This window comes from Euphorbia lathyris, chromosome 9 (genome assembly GCF_963576675.1).
Source record: "Euphorbia lathyris chromosome 9, ddEupLath1.1, whole genome shotgun sequence".
Taxonomy (NCBI): domain Eukaryota; kingdom Viridiplantae; phylum Streptophyta; class Magnoliopsida; order Malpighiales; family Euphorbiaceae; genus Euphorbia; species Euphorbia lathyris.
In genome coordinates this window covers 42,638,872-42,660,307 of record NC_088918.1, presented here as the reverse complement: position 1 = coordinate 42,660,307, position 21,436 = coordinate 42,638,872, and the positions used below count along the sequence as shown (strand labels likewise).

Sequence of the window (21,436 nt, the reverse complement as noted above, 5' to 3'; positions counted from 1 at the left end):
TCATACTATCCGTAGGTTGCCCAACCTAAGATATTTTCATGTGATTAGACTCATAAAGAAACCAAACAAAACTTGTCAATAGGACAAGACTCAAATTGCATTCATTAATTAGTACCTTAAAATGTGTCGGAAAAATACGTAATATAACACGTTTGTCTTAGAAAGCAGTCTATATTTACTTAGAAAATGATAAAGTAAATTAGATTTTCGACCATAATAATAAAATTGAACTCAATTATCTATTATGAGATAAAATTAGGTTATTTCATATCGTAGGAATAAAATTGACATTTTTAATAATTATATGAACGAATTTCACCTTAAACCTAAAAAAGTAAATGTAACTTGTATATTATGCAAAATTTTAAGGTTACAAATGATTATAAGCTGGACAGAGTATTTTTTTTAGTAATTTATCATTCATTTATTGTATTAGCTTTTTAAGTAATTATGGCATTCATAGAAAAAATAGTACATCTTGATATAAGTAATTAAAAAATTATCAGAGAAGTTTGAATATGCACGTTCAATATCATAAAATGTGATAGAGCAATGATAGATAATGCTTGAAACTGTTTTTGACATAACGATGAGAAACAAACTCCACATGAGCCATATCCATTTGATGTCTCTCAATCTGCAGAAGGTCTTGATCATACTTGAACGAACCTGAATACAATCAACAAACAGTCAATGAGAGGTCGGAATCCAACATCCACTCTATGATGCTTAAGTCAGTGATGTACTTGAAGGAAGTAAGATAACTTGAAAGCAGAATGTGTTTGGAGAATGATTGCGTACATTTTGATGTTTGCTAATGAGGTTTTATAGACGTTTGAAAACATACATGTGACTGAATATCTTTCCATGTGTAAGCGGTTGATTGGTTCATACACCATCCTCTTTTCACTTTTCCGCAAGATAGGACATGTTATTGGGATATGAGCATATCTTTGGAATCTGGAATGCTTATTGGTCCACGTGTCCGGTCAGTTGTGCTTTATACTAAAGATTTTTATTGCTACATGTGTCCAAACTCATTCCTTTTATTCCGTGTGATATCAGATGTTCCCCCTAGCTTTTATGAAAGCTCTTTGGAAAAATGAACCCAATATTTAAAACAACTAATTCTTATTGCTGATGTTACCTTCAGCTCATATGGCTACTGTCATTTCAGAAACTCCAATTATTACCCTAGTTTTTTAGAAGATAAAAAAGAATAGGTAATTACTAACTTTTATCCTTCTTATTCTATATCTGTCGAAGAAATGGAATTTCTACTTTTACACTTTGCTTCATCTTCTGATCTGCAACTCTTGTAAGTTTTTCTGTTCTTTGCTTCTATTTTCGCTCATTTCTTTTACTTAGATTGTGTTCCATGGCTCCAGAATCCTGAAAAGGCTCATCTTCTAAGACTAAAAAACCCTCTACTTCTTGTGTTGTGAAACCCCTAAGAAATTTCATGCTAAAGTCCAAAAAGTGAACTTGAAAGTTCATTTTCACCCTTCGACCTTAACTCAAACCCTTTTAGATGAAACTATAAATCAATATCACTAGTTAAGACAAATGATTGTTAGTTTACCTTTAGAGAACGAAAATCCAACCATCCACCGATGAATACTCTGGGTATTTTTACCCAATATCTGGAATGGGAAATGTGATTTCCCTTGCCTAGAGGATTTGTTGCTGTTTTGAATGAATACAATTTGAGTCATTGTCAAATTTCCCCCAATGTTTTGCTTGAATTGCTTTTTTTTGAAAAAAAAAAATTGCTCTGACTTAGACGTGAACATCACCGCCCCTTGTTTTGTTTCGTCTGGCATCCAAACAAGAAATCAGAAAAAGACATGATATATTGGTCTGCTAATTATTTACATAGTCCTTTCTTGGAAAAGAAAGCTCAAATTATTGGGAACTTTAAACCGAAGTGGTTTTGGATAAAACCGAATCTACACACCCTGAATATCCATATTCTCGAGGGTTTCCTTTCTCTACCAAGTGGAACGAACCCCTTTACGAACCAACCTCTTAGAAAATTTCCAGTACATTAAGCTTCAGGGAGAAAGAGGGAGCAACACTTGTTCAGGCCTAAAGCAAGTGATGGACTTACCATGAGATGCTTGCTTTAATGTGGATTGAAGGTTTTCCGCCTTTGTAATAAAAAAAGGGAAAAATTGTCTACCCCGGATAAAAAAGATTTCAAAAGATAGAAGGTGGTTTCTTTTCTTACTTTTCCTATTTTTATTTTACTAGATGTAGGTGATTTTTACAATATCTCTCTTCGTTCTTAATTCGTGGACCGAAACAAGGAGTTGAATACTGCCAAGAAGTCTTCGGGAGCCCCCTGAAGCCTCAACTGCTCTATTATCCATTGAGGGAACGAATGTAGAAAGCTTAACCAAAAATAATCCCCCTCCTAAAGCTCAAGTTATTCAGCTTTTATTGATATTACTAGAGCCTCAAGGTCCCGAGGTCAAAGCTCCTTCTAATTCTATTGAGATTATTCCTCCTTTGAACATGCTCCCAAATGTTTAAGAACTTTAAATCAGAAGCAATCAAATAAGAAGAGAAAAGGAAAAATCACAATTGAAGCCGATATATTGACCCTGGACCGAAACACTCTTGACTTAAGCAAAGAAATGTTTGATGCATATAATATGTATGATCGGCCTAACATAAGTTGACTTATCTTCATCTATTTTACATTATTCCTACAATATGCTTCGATTTTTGGAAGAACTGTAATAATTTACTCTAAACAGTTGTGGCATAAATTATTTGGACATGGTATATTTCTTCGGATTCCTTCCATTGCTGAAGATATTGCTCGACTAGCCATCATGCCTGAAGATACCAAATATTTTGACAGGATATATTTCTCAACACGACATGAGCATAAACGAGCCCCGTTAGGATTCGATGGTAATTTTGCTAAATGGTCTTTCTCTTCGTTCTCTTCTCTTGGGATTCTATGTACATCCATCTTTCGGCCTTTGGCCTTTCCTTCTTGTAAGGGTTGTCTTACAATTAGCAGATATTGCTTCATGATGCCATCTTTTGCTTTGTATTTTTCCATAAGTTGACAAACTATAAGCTCAAAATCATTCTTCAATACAACTCGATCTGGCTTGATTGTATTTAAAATCTAAAGACCCTGAAGTAAAGCTTCATATTCGGCCACATTGTTAAATGCCAAAAAAATCCAAGGTAGCCGCATATTTGAGCTTAAGACCATAAGGAATCCTACACAAAGACCCCAATCCTAACTCCATCTGTGTTTTAGCTGCCATATACGGAGATCTCCCATGTTTTAGAAGCTTTTGATGACTCATCGACTTCCTTTGGCACCTCTATCAAAACAATATGCTAGTGCTTGTGCCTTAAAAGCTCTTTGAGGCTCAAATTGGATGTCAAACTCTGTTAATTTCAATGCCCATTTTGCCAATCTCCATTAAGTTTCAGGTCTCTCCAAAATTTTCCTCAAAGGCATGTCATTCCGAACCATAATTGAATGGCTCTAAAAGTAATGCCGAAGTTTCTGTGTTGTTATCACCACTCTGAATGCTAGCTTTTCGAGCTTTATATACCTTATTTCAATGTCTCTTAAGACTCTGCTTACATAATAAACCAAAAATTGCTATGTGCCCTCCTCCCGAATCAAAACCATTCTTATGGAATCTTCGACTAGATTTATGTACAAGTATAAAGTTTCACCGGGCAAAGGTCTGCTCAGTAATAGAGGTGAAGCAAAGAAATTTTTAACTGATCAAAGGACGTGTGGCATTTTTCCATCTAGTTGAATTTTTTAGCTCATTTAAGGCTTTTATAGAACTGCATGCATCGCTTAGGCGAACAGGAAATAAAACACCCTAATGCATTTATTTTTCCATTCAATTTTTGTACATCATTCAATTTCTTTGGCAGCTCAGTGTCAATACTAGCCTGAATCTTGTCTGGATTTGCTTCAATACATTGTTGAGAGATCACAAAGCCTACAAACTTACCAGAAGATACACTGAATATACATTTTTATTTATTTAATTTGAGATGTGTTCATATAGAGTAGGGAAGACCGTATCTAGATCAGTTGCATGCTCCTCCATAGTTCGACTCTTGACGATCATAGCATCAACATAGATTTCCAGTTTATCACAGATTACATCTTTGAATATTTTATTTACCAATCTTTGGTATGTAGCACCTACATTTTTCAAACCAACCGGCATTACTTTATAACTATAAGTACCTTCATTTGTTCAAAAACATGTCCAAAATAAATCTTCCAGATCCATTAGGATTTGATGATATCCAGTCACTGCATCGAGAAGTGAATAAATTGCATAACCTACTATTGAATCAATCAAGATGTCAATGCAAGGCAATGGATATGAATCCTTTGGGCATGCTTTATTCAAATATGTAAACTCAACACATAAATGCCATTTGTCGTTAGCTTTTTCATTATAACAACATTGGCTATCCATTTTGGATAGTATACCTCCTATCTGACCATAGTCTTTTAACTTTTTTACTTTTGCTTGAATAAATTTTTTACTTTTCAATCCCATGTTTTCTTTTTTTCCTCTAGATGATTGGAGTAGCATCTAGATTAACATTCAAAGAGTGCATCATGAGATCTGGAGAAACCCATGTTATATCTTCAAGGCACCAAACAAAAGCGTCAATATTAGCCTTCAGATTTTCCACCACAGTTGTCTTAGGTTGCTTTGGAATTTATGCAGAGATCTCGACAGATTTTCCTTTGGCAAGCCAAACTGTTTCTAAAGCACCTACTGGCTCCACTCTTTCTTTTTCCTCCTTCACAATATGATGCGATGGTTTCATATCAAATAGGCTATATAGGTTTCTTGAGCAATAATTTGATTACCCTGTATAATTTACATTCCTCTCTAAGTTGGAATTTGCCATGCCAGATGATGGATAGAGAAAGCTCCTGCAAACTTTGATAAATGTGGTCGACTAATAATCAAATTATTGTTTCAAAAAAAAATCAAGTTATAAGGTAAACCCAAATCAATTACTAGGAATTTGGCCATTGTGATCCATTTGACTATGCCATCTTCAATTTCCACCATCATTTATGTACTAACCAATAAAGGTACTGAATGACCATAAATCCCCACATGAGGTGATAAGGTAGGAGACAACCTCTCAGGAATAAGGCACAATGCTTCATGTGCCTTTCGAGTTATGATATTGACTGAACTTCTTATATCAATAAAAACTCTTGAGACCTTGTATTCTTCCAACATAATCTCAATGACCAAGGCATCATTGTGTGCTTGATGAGAAAAATTGCCAAAATAAAACTTAGATCTAGAATCGGTTATCCGTTCTTCGTCTTTAAATACTCGATTTCTCTTGACTGATTGATCTTCCTTTGGGCCACTTGTAATTACATAGATTCACCTCTAGGAGCACGCTTTGTCTTATGCCCATCTTTAGGCTCCCTTGATTTAATTGCATTCTTAAGAAATTTGTCTAGCTTTCTAGCCTCAACCATTTTGTTAAGCTTAGTTTCCAACTTTCTGCAGTCTTCAGTATCATGGCCTTCACTCTTGTAAAACTCACAATATAGACCGTTATGCCTTTAGCCTGATGTTTTCAGCTTTGGTGGATATTGAATGTGTTTCCTGTTCGACTCCACCCAGTATAAAATTTCCTTTCTAGAAGCGTTAAATGGAGCATAGTTTCGACCCGTTTGCTCTTTAGATCTTCTCTGCTCATCCATGCCCCTATCGTTTTTAGACTCCTTTGGGTGATGTATTGATCCCAATCGATCCTTGAGCAATGGATTTAAATGGTGACTATCCCATTTTACGAAGTCACGTGCCCTCCTCATAAGGTCTGGAAACGTTTTTTGCCTTCGGGTTGTCAACTATTTGGATAAATCTTTGCTTTGGAAATTGCTTGACATGGCCTCCACTTCTCCATCAGATATTTAGTCCACATGGTTGTTCGCTAAAATCTTTCCACCCATGCGTTCAAAGATTCACTCGACTCATATATAAGATAATAGGAATGGAAGTGATAAAATGTTCGGCAAACTCATATGACATCTTCTTGAATGATCTGATGGATCCTGGCAATAAGTAATCATACTAATAAGTTGTCGAATCTTTAACGTTGTTAAAAACAACCGACACATGGGGCATCGGTAGACGTTGTTGTTTGGAGGGCCCTGAGAAAAAATTTAACGTACAAAGTAAGATCAGTCATACCATTATAATCATGAGGAGTGGATATTTGAATCTTGGAGGCATAGGCTGATTCATAATTTCAGCGTTGAGCAGAGTATCCACATCATTAGCTTCTGGCAATCTTGACTCAAATCCTTCATCTTTCATGGCATGTCGAAGCTCATTCCTTATAAGAGTATTTACATCCTCTTTTAAGGAAGTTGCCTGATCCATCATCGATTTTAAATTTGCTCGTTGATTTCTATGCTATGGAGATCTGGATGTGTCTGGCCTTTTGCGATTTGCTTTGTAGTGGAGAATTAAGGATTTAGTGGAATCATGACGAATGCATCAACGCCACTTCAGGGATTTGGAACCGCCAGGCCTTGAAACTTGTTTGGGAGGCGTAGGTGAATGATAATACCTTCTATATAATGGACTAACATTATTCTCCTTCGAACTTCCATTAATAACCTAGGATGAGATTCTTCTGAAGCTTCTCTTTTCCTTGGACAGGTCCGAACGATGTGATGTCATGTAGAACAAATTGTTGAACCATGCATATCCACATACTTATTCACCTCGTTAGCCCCCTTAAGCTCCACCCCCATCACCTCCATCTACATCATAAGCTTCGCCCTTAGGGTATTCATAGGCTCTAGAACGCGGCCTATATTATATATCAATTGCTTTGTTATACCATCCATAAACCGATGCTTCTCATGATCCAAATTATCCTAAACAAGCCTTAATTTTTTGATCCAAAGCTGGTGATATGTGCACAGGCTCCAACACATTATTACTGGCATCTATTATGTCATGATTAGGTGTAGTTGAAGTACTAAGAATATCAAGAACTTGCTGAAGAAGTGGCTAAACCACAAAACTATTTAGATGAGTCATTTGTACGAAGTTTATCCATGCTCACTGCACCACTTGATGTCTCTCAATCTATAGAAGGTCTTGATCAAACTTGAATGGACATGGATACAATCAACAAACAGTCATAGAGGGGTTGGAATCTAACGTCCCCTCTTTGATGCTTAAGTCAGTAATGTACTTAAAGGAAGTAAGATAACTTGATATCAGAATATGTTTGGAGAATAATTGCATACCTTGTGATTTTTGCTAATGAGCTATTGATAGACATTCAGAAACATACATGTGATTGAATACCTTTCCACGTGTAAGTGGTTGATTGGTTCATGTACAATTCCTTTTTTACTTTTTCGTAAGATATAGCATGCTATTGAGATTAGGAGCGTATCTTTGGACTCGGAATGCTTATTGGTCCATGTGTCTGGTCAGTTATGCTTTATGCTAAGGCTTTTGATTGGTACATGTGTCCAAGCTCATTCCTTTTATTCCGTGTGATATCACTATTGATGGCAGACAAATCACTTCTGTTTTTCCATGAAGGAAAAATATAACACCTTGTTGGCGATAACTTTGTAATATATATATATATATATATATATATGCTAATTTTCAACATTGACATGTGTGGAAAAAAATGTATGAATGCGGGCGTGCTAGAGAAATTTCTTCTCAAGAATAATAAATATTTTTTACAATTAATGAAATAACTGCAATGAATAGGGTGAATGCGTCTAAACCTGAATTCTAAAAACGTATCGATTGAATAGAGGATGCAAGGATTGAAAATAAAAAAATTGTTCCTAGGTCCCTGGTTTCGTTTGACATGTAAACCAATTAACTTTTTACTAAAAATAAATAAAACCAAACACAAAGATGTTTTTTAATTTGAAATCAACAAATTGATCTCGCATAATATAAATTGCAAAATTGAAAAAACTTGTTTGTAACAGTAATTGAAATAAATATGTACGTAATTAAATGAAGGATCAAACTTGTCGTTGAGGCATTGAAATAGATGTTGATGTCGCTAGAATGCTTGCAGATTGGACTATAATTTGTAGAAGTTGATGTAGAAATTGGACTTACTGGTGCCATTTTAAAAGTTGAAGGACCAAAGTGTATATTTACCAAAAATTAAACTAGTTTCAGCAGCTCTCAAGTATGTAAGGATCCAGTAACAATGGAACTTTGAGTAATAAAATGATGGCTATATGGGACTATTTTGAATGAAATAAAAGCTAAGATTTATAGTTTGGATATGATTAAAGAGATTAAGATTGGTTTTGAAGTGAACAAAATCATTTTTGGAAGATAGCTGAACAGAACAGATGTTTAATGAAAATTATGTTGATTTTGAAATCGATAATTGCAAAAATATTGGTTCTAGGTGATTTGATTAACTAGAATCAAAGAATAGATTATGAATATGATTCAGAAAAGATTTGCAAATCGAAAACGTCACGAAAATGGGGTTTTGAGTGTTTCGGTTTGTGAGTTGGAAGTTGAAGCTAAGGTTGAAGATGACAATAGAAAATTATAAGATAAGAATTTGAATGATCAGATAACAATTGTATCGACTGAAATTGGAGAAACAATTATTGAAATGTATGAACTTAATTGAGCTTTTTGAGTTGAAATTGAGAAATGAAAATCGATGGAGATGAACTTGAACCTAGAATCGAAGGCATCATACTCAAAATTGAGGGGGGTAAGCAATGATTTTGCTTATTTTAATTAATTGATTGATTATTTGTTTGTTGATTTTGTTGGGGATTGGAAATGGAGAACAATTAGTAGTGCAATAGTAATAAGTATACTAACTAGAATTATTTGTTTACTAAAATAACAAGTATATGTGTCATGTAAAATTGCAAGAAGTAAATAAGTATATTATTTTTCATAGTGATAAACTAAGGTGAGGGGGAAAAAATATTTGAAAGTAATTAAAAAATGGGAAGAAAGAGGTTCGAACCATCTACCTCAATAAATGGAAAAAATATATATTTGATAGTGATAAATAAGGTGGGTGAGAAAAAAAAATATTTGAAAGTAATTAAAAAATAGGAAGGATGAGGCTCGAACTCTCAACCTCAAGTTAAAATAAATTCACTAAGAAACTCCTCCTACCAACTGAACCAATTAATTCTAATGTTACATATTCATATCTATATTTATATATACACTATAAAAAATATTTTATAAAAACACTATAAAGATATTTTTTGGGCCCCTTATCGTTATGGGCCCTAGGCGGGCGCCCCTCGTTTCATAGCCTAGGACCGACCCTGAGTAAAATCATTCATTAAGTTTAACATGCATTTTAGAACTCAAAACTATTAAAATTACTTGGAAATTAATTTCTTTGTCACGTCCATATTAAATACATTACACGAGTCAATGTTGGAATCGGCATATTAGTAAAATACCATCATTCCAAATTAAGAATATGAATCACAAAATTTTACTATTTATTAGGTTAACATTATATCTGAACTTCCTAAAAAAACGTTAAGAAAAATTTTAAAACCTGATCTCATTTAGTTTTATAGGTGAAAAAGAAATTCCCTGGATTTTGAAAAACCAATATCACATTACAACTTAATGTATTTATGCAAACAGTCCAAATTATAAAATACTACTGCTTTGTCACAAATGAAATGAGCCGCAGGAAAATCCATCAAATTTCAAAAAGAAAAATAACCCCTTTCTCAAAACATATATTATATTGTTTTGGAAGTGAAAATGACTAGAATGACCTCAAAGACAGTTTTTTTTTTGTTTTGTTTTTTGAAAGAGACCTCAAAGACAGTTGTATTTGCATATAACGAACGAATGGGTGACAGACAGGGGAGAAAAGTGGAGCAAACGCGTCCAAAATACAACAGACGGTGACGGTGTAACGCGCTTTTTTTATTGTTTGGTCATTTTGTTTATTTATTTATTTATTTAATTATTCAAACTCCATTTCTGCTTATTTTATTGGCAAAAAAATATGATTAGATTCTTATCTTTCAATTTTTTTATTAATTAAGTTCTTGTTTTTTTATAAAAAAATCAATTTTAAATATAAAACTCGATTAAAATATTATTATTCATTGATTGTATTTTTTTACTGTTTGAAAACAGTTTTGAATGTGTAATGTAGCTATAGAAAACTGTACAAACTTTAATCCAATAAAAAATATATTTTTATATAATTTTAAATACAGATAAAATAAATAATGTTTTTTTTAACAAAATTAGATGGTCAAAATTTATTAATTTAGTAAGCAAAGGGTTAATGAGATAAAAAAAATGATCAGAAATTTAATTTATACAACTAAAAAATATATTACTTAATGAACTAAAAAATAAAAAAACCCCACGATGTTTTTTTGCGATTTTTATTTATTCTCAACTGCCTTCTGTAATTTCCTTTACCTACTTTCCATTTTATCATTATGATCGTTAACCTTTTTTTTCTTTTTTCCTATATGTTCACAACTTTAATTTACAAGAATTTATTTTCTTTTTTTATCACTCGCTTAATTAAATTGATCAATAAAATAAATAAATATATCAAAAAAACTTATCGAAATTGAACCAATAAAATACATTAGTACCTGATACGGCATAGGATCCAGGGTTCATCTAGTATCCACATAAGGCCTATTTTAAGAGAAATCTCATGCCTTGATCATTTCAGCTCCTTCACTCAATCAAGGTCTAAAGACAATATAGATTTATTACCACATCTGAATGACTATAAAAGTAGACAAATGAAATATATTCAAAGGGTTTAATCTCTCTCTTTTATTGTTTTATTACTCTTTTCCTCTCTAACTTGACTGACAAACGTATTTAGGGGACTGCTCCCGGCACATGACGAAAGCTTCAACCCACAAATTCGGTAGCCATCATTTAGTATGATTAGTGTGATCAAACACAGTGAAAAATTCTTCACTGTCCAGTAAACAGAATGGTTGACCTACCCCTAGTTGAGCCTGCTCCTACCAAGCATGTCGTAGAAACCAATGATTAGGCAAAAGATAAGGAGAAGGAAATCACCCCACTGGAAGGAACCTAGACAACGTCTTCGTGTAAACACTCTGAAGACGACTCCAGAGTCCCACCAAGAAGCTTATGGGCACACTCATCGGTTTCCACCGTAAGATATGAGAATTTCTCAAGGTTCAGAGCTTGGTCGAGCAGGAAAAGAGGCACTTAAAAGCTACATAAGTAGTTCCGGATAATGGCGGGCTCCCCATAGGAGCCCATCCCACAGACGGACCTATTATCCTAGAGGTTCCATGAACATCCAAACACATAGAAAAGTACCCCGCGAAGAAGAATGGGCCCTAAGAGGTCAAATTTCAAAGGTTCTTAGACAAAAAGGCTATCGGCGGCTCGATCAGAGGGAAAGTTACCTTTAGCAAAACACCACTAGTCCAACAGATCATTGAGTACAACTTTACCAACAAACTAGAAAACCCTCAGGCTGCCATCCTACACCAATATTAAAGACGCAAACAATCATTGTGCAACCTTTATAAGCATGATCAACCTCTATTCTAAGGGTTATCGCGTAATGTGCAAGGTTTTTCCAACAACCCTGGTAGGGTTGTCATAAGAATGATTACCGAGGGTCAGAACTCGAATCAATTGACTGCTTCGATCTTCTCAAGGACCTCTACGTCGCACGATTAATATGCACCATGAAAGTTAGAAGAATGAGCTATAATCTCAATGATGTCTGCCAGCGCGTCATTGAGAAGCTATTTGACTTGTTTTCATCATATTGCCTCTTAAGTGAAGTTTATGAACCTAGAGGTCGCCATTGACACTCTAGCTAAGGGAACTACATGTGACCCTTTGACATAAATGCTACACAAACCCTCCTCAATCATTTGAGGAGCTAATGGTCATCAAACAGAGCTTCGTTTGATATGATAATAGCAACATACCAACATATTACGAGAAGACTAAAAAAGACAATAACATGAAGGACCAAGGCAAAGAAGAAAAAGGGAACCAGGCGGCAGACTCTAGGGAGCCAAACTGCACTTGATGGGATGAGGGATCCTTCCCCTACAAAAAAAGAAGAAGAACCCTATAAGGAAAACCGAGAAGAGGGTAGGGCATGGCGAATTTCAAGGTGAAAAGTCCACTAGATGGAGGACCCCTGATAGGCCTAGTTTTGTGAAACACCAATTGAGATCCACCGACCTTCGCTTCTCTTTTCGAGGAGCTGGCACCGGTGAATAAGGAAATTCATGCTCCACCTCAAATGGCGAAGTAGAAGTCGGATCAATGACCTTCTTCCCCTCCACCCGATTCATTATTCATGCCTTTAAAGGCTCCCTCAAAACGGAGTCTTGAATAATAAGACCCCTCAACACCGACTAAGACCCGTCAACCGCTTCAGACATAATCTCGCTTAACCAACTTAGAAAACGTATCTCAACACCAACAAAATTCTTCCCCCTCTACAAAGCCAAAAGAAACAAAAGACAACAAGAGAACAAGAAAAGGAAAATGATAAAGGCTAAAAGGGGTGAAAGGACTAACCTCGCAGTCGGGCGACAAGAAAAAAAATCGCAAATCAAAATTACTTTGTTCGGGCTCTCAAGTTTTATACGCCTCCTATAAAAAAATAAAGTCCTCAGAGCGATAACAAAAAAAATGCGATTCACAGAAGAAATTTTGAAATTCCCAAGACACAAAAATGTCCTCTAATAACACTATTGAAGGATTTTTATACTGAACGCTAAGAAGGCCAAGTATCATGTTCATCATTACCCCTAATAATGATGCAACCTCAACTTAATGCTCATCTAAAATGCAAGAACACTTTAAAGTAAAGTCACATTTCGATTAACTTACGAAATACAGACACTTGCCAATTAGATCTTGACAAAGACAAGAATGTTCCTTGGATCAACTCAACCCCAACAATCGTTGTTTCCATCCTAACCATTTGTGCAAAGGAGCCCCACCCTTTCCGGTACACCAAATGAGTCGCCAATCTCATGGACCAACCTGTCGTTTCACATTAAAAGTCTTACACCACTCGGGGGACTTCTTGATACGATATATGAGTCCAGGGCCCATCCGGTCCGACATAAGGCCCATATCACGGCTCCATCTATATAAGGTCCATCTTAAAGGCTTTGATATCGGGCAAACATGGTCATTCCAACCCTTACAACCAACCGAGGCTTAAGGGAAATAAAGAATTATTACCACCACCCAAAGTCTATAAAAGCAAACATGTTATAGCTATTCCAGAGATTTGATCTCTCTATCACTGTTTACTATTTCCCTCTCCAGCTTGATCGTCGAAGTATATTCAAGGGACTTCTATCGGCACAGAACGAAAGCTTCCACCCGCAAACTCAGTTCTCCATCAATACCTATAATGTAATATAAAATATTTTAAGCTTGTATTAAGAAGAAATAAAAGAATAATCATGGGAAATACAAGTTGCACAAGCACAAAAACATCTTGTAAGAGAATAATCATAGATAGTGGTAGATAATTAGGGCTTGTTTGGTTCAGGTGTTAGTTAATAGTTGTTGCGGTTGCTGTTAGCTGTTTGCAGTCGCAGTAAGCTTTTAGCTGTTGTTGTTAGCTGTTTGTTATTAACTGTAATGACTAGTGTTTGGTAAAATTATACTGAAACTGTTGTTGTTCGGATTTAAAATGTCTAAAATGGACATGTTTTAAATTAATCAATGATGAAATTATAAAAGGAAAAATATGAAAAAATGGCCATAACGTTTACAACTAGGAATAATTTTACTCTTAACGTCTAAAATGGTGTAATTTTATCCATGACATTGGCAAATTAGGTCGATTTCAGATATTATTAGAAAACATTGATATTTTATTTCTTATTCTACATCAATTGCACATATCAGTAGTTCTAAAAAAGAGATTTCATAATTTTTTGTGATTTAATAATAAAATTGAAAATTAATTTATAAATTTGGTGAAATATTTGAAATTTTTTTGTCCAACTCGTAAATAATATTTTTTTATTTTCTTAAAAAAAATTCACGTCTAATCATATGTTTGTGATCTATTACTAACGATGATAAAATGGTGCGCATGTGAAGTGTAGATAACAATATTTATAACCAAAAAGACAGTTTAATAAATTATTTCTCAAATTGATTTTAATATTGCAAAACGCTAATTGAAAAAGTTCCTTTTAAGAAACTATTAGGGTTAAAGAAATCCATTAATTTTAATATTGCAAAACGCTAACTGAAAAAGCTCATTTTAAGAGCTTTTTCTAAATTAGCGTTTTCATCCCAAAACTCTCTCCCAAACCTCTCTCCACCAAACACTCCAATCAGCGGTTTCAGTGGTCAAACCTCTAAAGTTGGTCAAAACCGCTCTTTTTATCCCAAAACGCTCTTTACCAAACAGGGCCAAAACCTTGTTCTTCCGGTAATTATGTTGTAGAAATATAAATAATGTTAAAGAATAAACATATTTTATGGAAATAAGAAAGATAATTTTGTCAATAACATATAACGAGTAGCGTTCACCTGGACCCTGAATGACCAAATGTATTTGGTCATTCACCGTTGGATCTATACTCGTTATAATCCTACGGTGGATATCCAAAGCATCCTAAGGTGTAGATTTAATGAGCATAGATCTAACGGTGAATGACCAAATTCATTTGGTCATTCAGGGTCCCGGTGAACGCTACTGAACATATAACTACAAACAGTTGTTTATGAAAAACTCCAATTAGAAGCTTTTCGTGAAACGCTCCAAAACACTGCAGTTTCCAAAGAAAATGTTAAACGTTGCGGTTATATAAACCTAACCAAACACTATATTTCTTGCGGTTTGGAGTGAAACGCTAAACGCTCATTCGAAAAGCTGAAACAAACACCCTCTTAATGTGCTACTTCATTAACATGAAGGAAATATATAGAAGAGAAATCCTTAGCCAATGATCCTGACGATTTAAGATCTGATCAGAATTCATACAATCTGGGTAGCATATTCATCATAGAAACAAGCATAATCTAAGTTTTTTTTTTTTAATGATCAATCAAATAAAGCACAAACTAAGTTTTTCAAAATGAAAGGCTTACAACCCATTTACGTTTCATGATATTGATACTACTTTTGTCCAACAGCACCTAATCTAATCGACTACGCCAAACATAGCTATACTTAGAATCCACCATTTGAAAAGATACACCACTACTGCAAAATATTTAGGACTTACTAAAAAAATAATTGATATAATTTAAATATTTGTCCTCAATCATTTCTTTGCAATTAATATTAGAGACTAATATACTGTCTCATTTTCTAATTTAATAAATAACTTTCTGGAGACAAATAGACATAAAGGTTTTGTTTCTTTAGCCTTTGTTCGGAGGAGTTTAGAGGAGGTTAATGAAAGTAATAGAATGTAAATTATTAGATTAATTTTGTTTTTAAAGTTTTTTTTTAAGTAAATGAAGGTGTTTCCACCTCAAATTATGTATATTCTGGTGTATACTTTTCATAGGAGAAACTTTTAGTTTTAGGAAATTTTTTCTTAAAATAACTTCTTAGAGAACTTTTTCTTAAGAAACTGTATTCATTTCAAGAAACTTTCATTTTAAGGAACTTTTTTATGTTTTCCTGGTGCATGTCTTTCATTCTTGATACACTTCACTTTCCTTGGGTTATCTTCCATAGTGCACCGTTCACTTATAATTTCCTGGAGTGAACCTCAATTTCCCCCAGAGGAAGCATCTTAAAAAGAAACTAGGGGTAATATCTTGAAGAAAACTAAGAGAAACATCTTGAGAGACCCTAAAAGAAACATCTTAAGGGAAACCAGGGGAAACCTACTTCCTAGAGTGAACCTCGTGGGATACCTGTTTTCTTAAAGTGAACATCATGGAAAACTTACTTCCTGGAGTGAAGCTCATGGGATACCTATTTTCCTAAAGTAAACTTTATAGGAAACATATTTCTTGGAGTGAACCTCAAGGAAGACCTATTTTCCTAAAGTGAACCTCACGAGAAACCTATTTTCTTAGAGTGAACCTCAGGTGAAACTTACTTTGAGGTAAACCTAAGGGGGTTAGATGACCATTTAATACTTTAACATGTGTTCTGTGAGCCAATTTAAAAAGCATGAAACTTAGAAAATATCAAAGCCAATCCATCATGGAGATCACGGGAGTAGATGGTGGAGCAGTTACTCAAGACGTGATATCAAGTTGGAGAATGTGACTTAGTAGAAGGAAGTAGAAAGTTACCTCCAACATATACAAAAGTAAGAAATCACGATGAAAATGGCCCGACTCAATACGCAGTCATGCAAAACTCTAGCAAATTCTCTCCAGACGCCAACAATTTAAATTTCTAAGTCATTTCCTTACCTGTAGTTTTCATTTTAATTTAAGTTCAAGTTCACTCAAGTTCTTAGTACAATTTTATTTTATTTATTTTATTTTGTTCTTCAATAATTTTTGTAAGGTCCGTATCGTTTTGATAATCGAATCCTTTGGAATTACATGTCTTTTATTTCTTACAATTGTTTGTTACTTAGAAGCCGCAATATTATTTCATAGTTCGAGAACACTATAATTCTCTAGCATGCTCGCATTTTGCAGAAAAAAGGCAAACAAAAATTAGCACGCCGAGTGGAACACAATCACAATACTGCCAAAGAAAAATGATATGAATAACAAAGATTCTATAAATGTTAGAAACCTATAACTATATTTACCTGAATGGCATGAGTGTCAACCTTGAGGATACGACTATCATCATCACTCTTCACAATCTTTTGTTCCTCCCCGGTATCATCCTATCAAAACAAAATCAACCAAAATAGTTTAAATAATAATTTTTAATCTAAATATTGAACAGTAAATGTCAGAAACCTATAAGTATATCTACCTAAACAACTACGGTGTGAACTGCATGTGTTTTACCATCATCATCACTCTTCAGAGTATTTTGTTTCTCCTTGGTATCATCCTATCAAAATAGAATCAATCAAACCCAACTGAGTAATAAACTCAAGAATGTAAATACATAGAACAACATGATTAAATATACCTCAACGTCATTTACCATATAGTTCGGACTGACAATTCTATCTGCAGCATCTACATTAACATTTGCACCATCTACATTAACATGAGAACTAGATGCAGTCTGACATCTGCCCTTAGCTCTACCCTCAACTTTGCTCTAATATGTGCAGCCATTTCCCTCTTCTTTCTCCCTATCTCTTCCCTAAACTCTGCAATTACCTCTACTTTGATCTCATCTTCTGCCCAACAGAATAGGTCTCCATTTACACGATCTACATGCTAGAAAAAGAGTAATAAGAAATAGAGATACCTTGAAGAAAAATAAGAAGAAAAAAAAATAAAGAAGGGTAATCAGAAACAGAGATACCTTGAAGACTCAATAGCCACATGGGTGACTCTTGTCTGAGCTTAACCAAGTCCAAATCCATGCGGTTTAAAACCAGTGTCATTAGGTAAAACATTTTCTCAATCAACCTTTCTATTGTTACAGAAATGGTAAAAAGACTTTAAATTTATAATTGGTTTGATGTGGGAAGTGAAAGGGTAGGTTGAAGGTGGGTTAATTGAGTCAATCGGTGCAGTATATTATAGTTAATGTTTGAATTAGCATTCTTTGGAATTTTAAACATTTTTGCTAATATCATGATTGCTTTTTTTTGTGTGCAGATTTCGACCCTTTGGATTATTTTTTGTTGGCAATGAAGATATTTTATTGAATTCAAATCATAAGAACGAAGATGTTATTTATATTTTCTTGTATAAAAGGATGTTTAATTGAATTCAAATCTTGATTGAATACATATTATGATTAAATACAGATTACATATTATGTACACAAGTACATAGGTTTAATTCATGATTGAGGTAAAAACATGAAATTGGCTTCTATGCCAAAGTGAATAAAAACCAGAAAATGGCTTATAAAGCACATTGAATTAAAAAAAATATCATATAAACATCAATACGAAGACAAATAGTTGAAAAAAATTTGTCATTTGAAAAAATATACATTGACATAATTGATTAAGACATATTTCATCTGAAACACACTACATTGACATAATTGATTAAGACATATGTCATCTGAAACACGTTACAACGACAAACTTAAATATGCAAACTATAATCACGATAAATAAGAAACCAATTTCCAATAAAGTTTTTGACGTATATATTAAATAGACTGTCATTCAAGGGTCATCGAGTTGACGGGAGTTAATAAATATATTGTCATCGTAATGTGCTTAAAATGATAGAAAACAAATAGGCTGATGTCATATGACATTATTTGAAACGACAGAAGGCACCGTCATCTGAAGCATCATCAGACGGCAGCAACCCCGTGACAGTTTTATATTCTCCTGGACTACGATTTTTAACCGTCATCTGAAGGGGTTATCAGTGTAGTGTATATTCATGTTTAACCTTATGTTATTGCTCAAATGTTTTTAAAAATTACAGTGGGGGATTGTTGGGTTGGGCTTGACCTAAGTTTGAATTTATCAAAAGCTTTAAGATTTACCCTCTTGAGGTAAAGGATATTATTTCAAAAAAAAAGAGGTAAAGGATAAAAGGAAATGTGCATCTCACATTGAAAAATTGTTGCAATTTATTAAAAGGGTTTTCACATTCTTGGAGGTAAAAGGTATCCACTCTTATAACACTCGCACCACTGTTCCACAGGGTGTTTGGTAATTTTATATTTTCTATATTCGTGGATCATCCACTATAAAATTTATCCTTAATAGAGTTGGAGACAATTAATCGAAATAAAAGAAAAAGAGAAACTTGATCAATACCTATATCAATATATCCTTCTTCTTTTTTTAGTTTTAATGGAAACTTGGACACTAAATGAATGGAAACAAGTTACCCAGCAAGCATAATTCTAGAAAGCATTCAAATTTAGTTTTTGCTTACCTTGAGAGTAAAAATCAGTTGACACGCATTGCTATATCTCTCTCTGTTGCACTTCTTCTTCTTCTTCTTCTCCTATTAGGCAAAACAACAAATTCCCAATTGAATTTAGGGGCTGTTTTTCTTTTTCCTTTCAGAGAGAGAGAAATACATTTATAGGTAATGACATTGTCATCTTCATATGATGACATCTGAACCACAACACAAGCCAAAGTTTAATCCTTTGATGAGGGCCCATTTTCCATTTCTAACTTACCTTAGGAGTCATATCTCCAACTTTGCTTGCGTATTCACCTTCCTCTTTTATCTCTCTTGCTACCTAGCTAATCTATGTCTGTGTTTGCAAGAGAAGAGAATAAACTACTTTTTTCTTTGCTTTTAAGCTAGTAGATTGCTTCCCTTTTCAACACTCTTCTTGAATTTCACAATTTTGAGAGTAATTCTTCCATATATATATGAAAAAATGTGGTCCAATTTGGAGAAAAAACGTTCAATACTATGGATACCCAGAAGAAAAGACTATGGTCAGTAGCCATTTTGATAATGTCAATTGGAACTTCAAATTCCAGTGGGTTTGATGTTATGGAAGAAGAAGCATGGGAAATGGTGGGGAAGAAAGGGAACCAATTTGTGGTAAATGACAAGCCTTTTTATGTGAATGGATTCAATACTTACTGGCTGATGGTTTTTGCTGCTGATGAATCAACAAGAGGAAAAGTCACTGAGGTATTCCAACAAGCATCTTCAGTGGGTTTAACAGTTTGTAGAACATGGGCATTTAATGATGGCCAATGGCGTGCTCTTCAGAAATCTCCTGGTGTTTATGATGAAGATGTTTTCAAGGTACGTACTGCTATGTTTTATGTTGTTTTTTTTAGACATTAAAATAGTTTAATTGTTGGAGCTGCAGGCCTTGGATTTTGTGGTCAGTGAAGCTAAAAAATTCAAGATCAGGCTCATATTATCCTTAACTAACAATTGGGAAGCATATGGTGGCAAAGCACAATATGTTAAATGGGGAAAAGCTGCTGGTCTTAATTTGACATCTGATGATGATTTTTTCTCTCATTCTACTCTCAGAACCTACTACAAGGCTCATGTTAAGGCAAGTATTCCATCTGGAAATTACCAGCTATTCCTTAACTGGTGGTCATTAACCTTTTTCAATAATTTACAATGCAGAGTGTGCTAAACAGAGTAAATACATTCACAAACATGACATATAAGGATGATCCCACAATATTTGCTTGGGAGTTGATGAACGAACCTCGTTGCACCACAGATCCCTCTGGTGATAAACTGCAGGTATATATCTCTAGTCTTCTTCACCACTTGATGCCTATACTAGCATGCACCATATATATTTGTTGCTTGTGTTCTTCTGCAAATAAAAGTGAATTTGGTACTTCAATTTGGTCATTTTACATAGCAAAAGAAAACAACAAGTTGTTCGATACCCTGATCATTTTTCTGCTTTTTTTTTTTTTTTTTTTTTTTTTGTCAGTCATGGATACAAGAAATGGCATATTATATAAAGAGTATGGATGCAAAGCACTTGGTGGAGATAGGAACAGAAGGATTTTATGGTCCCTCGGCTCCAGAGAGGGCTCAATTCAACCCAAATTCATATGCTACACAAGTTGGAACTGACTTTATAAGAAACCACCAGACTCTTGGTGTCGATTTCGCTTCTGTTCACATTTATGCTGACTCTTGGTAACCATTCACTGCCCCTAATCATATGTTGTTTGATGATAAGCATTACAATTGACAGGTTGTTTAAGTATGTAAAGATGCATAATGTTAAATTGATTGATTCAGGATCTCGCAAACAATATCTGATGCGCACATAGAGTTCACAAAATCATGGATGGAAGCACACATTGAGGATGCTGAAAAGTATCTAGGAATGCCTGTGATATTTGCAGAGTTTGGTGTATCTGCAAAAGACCAGGGTTTTAATTCATCATTTCGGGACACCATGTTCAACACAGTATACAAGACACTGCTCAACTCCACCAAGAGAGGCGGGAGCGGAGGCGGAACCCTTATGTGGCAGCTGTTCCCAGAAGGAACAGATTATATGGATGATGGCTATGCACTTGTTCTGTCAAAATCTCCTTCAATATCAAACATCATTTCCCTTCATTCCACACGCCTTGCAATTTTTAATTCAGTGTGTTCCATGAAATGCAAATGGGGATGCAAGAAGAAGAATGCTTTGGACACGTTCCTTTACCATGATGAGCTCTAGATGACCACGTAAATAAATATCTTAAAGATACCTACTCGTCTAAATATTAATTCCTGCTACTGTAAAAGACTTGTAATACTTTAATGTTTGAAACTGAAGAAAAATATCAAGACTTGTTCTTAAAAAGTGGTATATC

General features: G+C 34.4%; 1 protein-coding gene and 1 long non-coding RNA gene across 2 annotated transcripts; one reads left to right on the top strand and one right to left on the bottom strand.

The window, feature by feature from the left end:
- Positions 1-524: 524 nt before the first annotated feature.
- Positions 525-19,246, bottom strand: LOC136205729 (uncharacterized). Its single transcript, XR_010676060.1, has 8 exons — positions 19,050-19,246; positions 17,152-17,401; positions 16,990-17,070; positions 16,817-16,897; positions 12,942-13,471; positions 12,627-12,701; positions 10,682-10,784; positions 525-669 (listed from the first exon to the last, which is right to left on the bottom strand). It is a non-coding gene; the product is annotated as an uncharacterized lncRNA (long non-coding RNA).
- Positions 19,247-19,399: 153 nt separating this feature from the next.
- On the top strand, positions 19,400-21,432 carry LOC136205728 (mannan endo-1,4-beta-mannosidase 6). Its single transcript, XM_065996468.1, has 5 exons — positions 19,400-19,889; positions 19,957-20,151; positions 20,229-20,351; positions 20,551-20,762; positions 20,868-21,432. The coding sequence occupies exons 1-5, from the start codon at positions 19,545-19,547 to the stop codon at positions 21,298-21,300; spliced, it is 1,308 nt and encodes a 435-aa protein (XP_065852540.1). The 5' UTR covers positions 19,400-19,544; the 3' UTR covers positions 21,301-21,432.
- The last annotated feature ends 4 nt before the right edge of the window (positions 21,433-21,436 follow it).